At 37.1% G+C, this 5128-nt stretch overlaps 1 protein-coding gene across 1 annotated transcript; it reads right to left on the bottom strand.

Moving 5' to 3' along the window:
• Positions 1–518: 518 nt before the first annotated feature.
• On the bottom strand, positions 519–979 carry LOC128113285 (protein kish-A-like). The gene has a single exon (XM_052742848.1). The coding sequence runs from the start codon at positions 946–948 to the stop codon at positions 730–732; it is 219 nt and encodes a 72-aa protein (XP_052598808.1). The 5' UTR covers positions 949–979; the 3' UTR covers positions 519–729.
• Positions 980–5128: the final 4149 nt, after the last annotated feature.

Genomic DNA, 5128 nt, shown 5'->3' with positions numbered 1-5128 from the left:
AACTACTATTGCTTTAATTTCGTAAATTTAATTTACTAATTATTTTTCCTACCTAAAACAAAGGAAGAGTAATTAACTCGCAATATTGCAAGCTAGGTTGTTTCCATATACACCTGAGCTTGGCACACAGCATCATAATTTCCTTGCCATTGTTACTGCCCTTTTGTTTCTGGGCTACTGATTAACACACGTAGTCTCAGAAGTAGTTTTTTTGTTTTTTGTTTGTTTGTTTGTTTGTTTTGTTTTGTTTTTAGCAATCACAATGGTTTAAATATGAATGCAATCCACAGAACAGTAACAACAAAAATAGAACAGTTTTTCTCAATAAAACAGGCCAGTCGTTAGAAGGTCTCACTCTGTGAAGACATTTTCAGCCCAGTGAAAGGAGCCTGTGGAATCCGCCCGCCAGCTCTGTGTTCTACTTCGTGCCCTCAAGAACCTTATGGAAAGCAGTCCCCACACAACAGAACGACGTTTGCCAGAGTGTAATACTGGATGACAGAACTGAGGTTGATCGCTATAATCACATTCCCATGTATTAAACTGTTACATCTTAATTATTTATATAGCTCATTGGTCCAACAGCATAAAAACAGAGAACAGCATCTCACAATTTATCTCATTTCATGTTCAGAGATAAAAGGGTTAACCATTCTTCGCATTATTTTTCTGGTGGTAAGTCCTTGTTTACAGAGTCTGATGGCAATCACACACTGGTAGTTTCCAAAGCTACTGTATGAAGAGGATGCCGAAGGCCATCACTATACAGCATACGGCAACATAAGGACTCTTGCGCTCACCAATTCGGGCACACTTCCAAAATATTCCCACTAATCCAGTTTTACTTCTGTGAAGGAGGCTGAGTGCCAAGGATTGAATATAAGCACACGTACATATAAGCAGCAAGATTACAGTTAACAGACTCTGAAAATTGAAAATGGCAGACATAGTGAGGCCGGTGCTGGTCCAGCCACACCACCCTTCCTCAGAAGGATTTTCAATCCTTTGCCTTCTTTGTCTTGTGGGAACTAGTACAATCTAAGGAAAGAGAAACTGCACCTACTCGAACAAAAGGCTAAAGACCTTAAAATGCTTGCTTCTCTTCCTGTTCAGTAGAGGGAGAGGGCTGGGGTCTCTCAACATAGAAGTGAGGTCAGAAGAACGCTGCTGGTTTTCTTGGATTGAATGTAACTTTAAAGTGGAAGGGCCGTCTACCTTGGAAGGAGGAAAGACGAGCAAGTGGGATGGGGAAGAGCACCGAGGGAGGGAAACATATCCCATCATATAGTAACAAATACGTATGAAGTTTTCATAATGAAACTCACTACTTTACATGATAACGTAAGTTTTAAAAGATGAGGAATGCCAATCATCTGGAAAGAAATACGAAATCATAAAGTTTGAATGTAAATAGATGGAACTAGAAAATTCCATGCTTAGGACGGTAGGTCAGAGCCAGAAAGACATACACCACATGTTCTTTCTCAGAGAATGGTCGTAGCTCCAAATCTTCAGATGTGCGTACACATCCTGAAGTAACTGCAGAAATCAAGAAAGTAAAAAGGAACTATTTATTGTCAGGGTAAGGTTGTAGAGAAGCAACAAAGAGGGACAGAGCAGAGTACAAGTGATCTGGGTGGGAAAAGGGAGAGGCCCTGCTTAGGGAGGGGGATGAAAATAAAAACAGAAGGAGAGATGAGCATAAAATAACAGTAAAGATGTCTGGAAAAGTCACAAGGAATCATACTATTAACTATCCACCTTAAAAATATCTATAATACACATACATCTGTATATATATATTATTTATATATATAATATATATATGATTTAGATGAATTTTTTTCATCTAAGCTAATGATGCTCTCTCAAAGAGCCAAAGATTATCTAGAAAAAGAACCCCAAAATTAGAAATGAAAAGCCTTCTATTAAGTCATTGGTCAGAGTTGTCCAAGAGACTCCCAAAACATTACAGACTATTATTATTATTATTATTATTATTATTATTTTATTATTATTTTATTATTATTGCCCTTTGTTACTCAGAGAGGTAGAAGGTAAGTCCCTATTGCTGAAAGTACGATGCACTTGGGAAATGGTCTAGAAGCCTCTGAGTTAGGGCTAAGCAGAATGTCTCCTCCTTAAGGACTAACTTCCATGGTACTAGAAGGTATTATGAAAGTTTCCAAAGAAGGGAAGTAACCAACAGTCCTACCCAGCTAGGGTAGCTATGAACTACAAAACAACCAGCATGGCGTGATAAACCGAAGGATGCAGTAGTGGCATGCATATCTCGGCAGTTACCAACAACTTTCTGATTGGACTTAAAACCTGCTCAACGAGAGAGAAAATATGCCTAGTACTAGAAACCTAGACAACCCCTTAGAGGATCTTGGAAAAGAATCTACAGCCACTGCTTTATTACACTAGCATAATCCCTAATTATATTCTAAAAATATTTGCCCTTATCCCTCTCAGATATGTGTTGTCATCACCCCTAACCAAAGAAATGCTTCTTTGCAATAAGTGGGTAAAATACCACTAAAAAGCCAGTTATCAGCATTTTCTCACTCAGTTCTCCTGTAACCATCTTCTTGGGGGTACCTCTGGTCATTTTTTCTAATAGAATTCAGTACTGACTGGATGCTGCAGAAATCATCATAACAACAGTCTGCTACTTCTTTTAGTTAAAAAAAAAAAAGAATAATGAATTTTCTGAATATGACACCTTCCTATCTGACTAGTAGGAAAAGAAAGATGACCTTCCATTCCGCACTCAAGAGACAGAAGGTCTGAGGGCAGAGTATACATATCACCTGTTCTCATTAACAGCACAACTGCTGGAGATAGACGAACACAACAAAAATTGGCTTGTTTCTGCACACAGAGTACAGGACACCACCCCTGTCTGCAGCCACGTTCATTATCTTTGCTGCCATGTGCTCATCTTCAATGCATTTTCGTTGTCCTGGATGAACACAAATTTTATGAATTTTAACAGGAAAACTTGGTGAGTGCTGACAAAAAAGGTAAGTACCTGCTTTACTGAAGTAAAAGTAAGGACAATCTAATAGCAAACACTGGTGAAACCAGAGGGTGGTTGGAATTACTTGAAACCAGGATCAGCTCTTTAGAAACAATATTCATTTGCAATGTAAGAAAAAAATCTGTGCCTGGTACATTTCTCAAAAAAGAGTAAGAACAAAAGTGGCTGTTGGAATTTTCAAAAAATGAGGATCTTTATTAAATACCGATTAGTCTATTTTTAATTTAGAAGTGTTTACTTCACTGTTGCTATTTGGACTCACCAGGAGTACTCTTAAGTGTGGCCTTGTAAAATATAGCCTATTCTTTAAATGGTCATTCGTTTTTGCTATAAACATTTCCAGTGTCTTTTCTTGCCATTTCTACTTGGCAGAGTAAACACAATTTAATTCTGTATGGGGGGGAAAAAGATACTGTGTCTAGTTCTGCTTTGGCAGGCTAGTGCACATCTGGAGTTAAGAGGGAGCAGAATATTTATAGGGATGAATTGTTGCTGTTCCTTGGACTCCCAGATTCCATTGGTTGTACGAATATTCTAGTACTAACCCTGCAAGCTGAGAACGTCCAAGTCACTAACGTTACAGAAAAGGTAGTTATTAAAGGGAGTGCTTTTCAACACTTTATTTACCCTGCTGTGTTGTTGTGACTTTTCTGGCCTCAATTTCTGTGTACAGACCTTGAGGACACAGCTTACATTCAGATTACCATGGGCTCTCACACATTCCATCATGGTGTTCAGTATTCTGTGGTTTCTTTTTTGGAAATGCTAGCTAAAAAAACAAGTTGAATAAATTCGTACAACTCTTTCTCTGCAGCAAAATCTCTTCTTTTTATTTCTTAATGTCCTGTGTTTAACCAAGCATCATTCCAATTTTCCCCTCTAAACCATCTTCAGCATACGCTACAATTTATACCTATGCTGTTGATACCCACAATTATTTTATTCCAACCTCAACTTGGCTTCGCAGCCTCCAGCATTGCCCACTTTTTTCCTACTTATAGCTGCCAGTTCTTGATGCATACATCTCCAAAGCTGTGTTATTATTATCTAAAGACCTTATCAACAGTCTCAGCGTGCTTGTTTCCAGGCTGCTAACACGTTCCCCCCGCTCTGTTTCTCAAGCAGCTCCGGTTTATCACCGACATCATCTGTTATGCTTTCTCACAAGCACCAGGCAACTAGAACGGTCTGCTTACCCAAGCAGTCTATTTTCAAACATTTTTTTCTCCTGCTTGGGATTTACTTGCTGCATATTTCTGTCTACCAAAACATTATTAATATTTCTGAATCCATCTCAAAATCTAGTCTGTCTTCTCAATGGATAAATCAGTTGCCTGATTTTTTAAGGGCACACGCTGTAGAATTTTCTTTATACTCTCTTATGGTATCAACTCTACATATATCTCTTTTTACTATCTGGTGCATTTACTGATGGAAGCACACACCACACAGTCAAATCTATGAATATAGACCTGTAATTTGCTCAACTTCATATGTTTTGTAGAAATGAAATGTTGTAAGTTTTTGAATGAAATAATAAAATGTGTGGTCACGGGCTTATAGAAGCTTGAAAGTAATCATTCATTCTTTTATTCATTCACTAAAGATTTTAATATATATATAAATAAACATATATCACTTGCCTTATAATGTGTGTATATGTAAACACAGAAATTCTGCAGTGATACATTTTATTTGGTGCTCAGGGTTTCTCTGAGAAAAAAATTAATATATATGTGCCAGGAATGGGTCAAAATAAGATGTCAACTTTTAGAAAAATATAATCTGTAATAATGTTTTCTACAGAAAAACTGCCAGAAGTAATTTCTTATAATGTTAAGATACATAAGTGAAATTAAATGTCTCTATGTGTTAATTTAAGCATTATCTCTGCATAAAAAGTGTGTATATAGATACCAGGTTTTACCTTCTAGGAAGCACTTTGATACAAAATAAACATACAGCTGACAGCTGACAGCTGACAGCGTTGTGTAAATGGTGTTGGAAAAACTCTGTAAATTTCAATCTGTTAACTTCAATACACACTAGATAATAGTAAACTTATAATATAATAACAGTAAG

Source organism: Peromyscus californicus, unplaced genomic scaffold, assembly GCF_007827085.1.
Source record: "Peromyscus californicus insignis strain IS unplaced genomic scaffold, ASM782708v3 Scaffold_18__1_contigs__length_77618521, whole genome shotgun sequence".
In the NCBI taxonomy this organism is placed as follows: domain Eukaryota; kingdom Metazoa; phylum Chordata; class Mammalia; order Rodentia; family Cricetidae; genus Peromyscus; species Peromyscus californicus.
The sequence above is the reverse complement of the archived record's forward strand: the minus strand, read 5'-3'. Positions and strand labels throughout refer to the sequence as shown.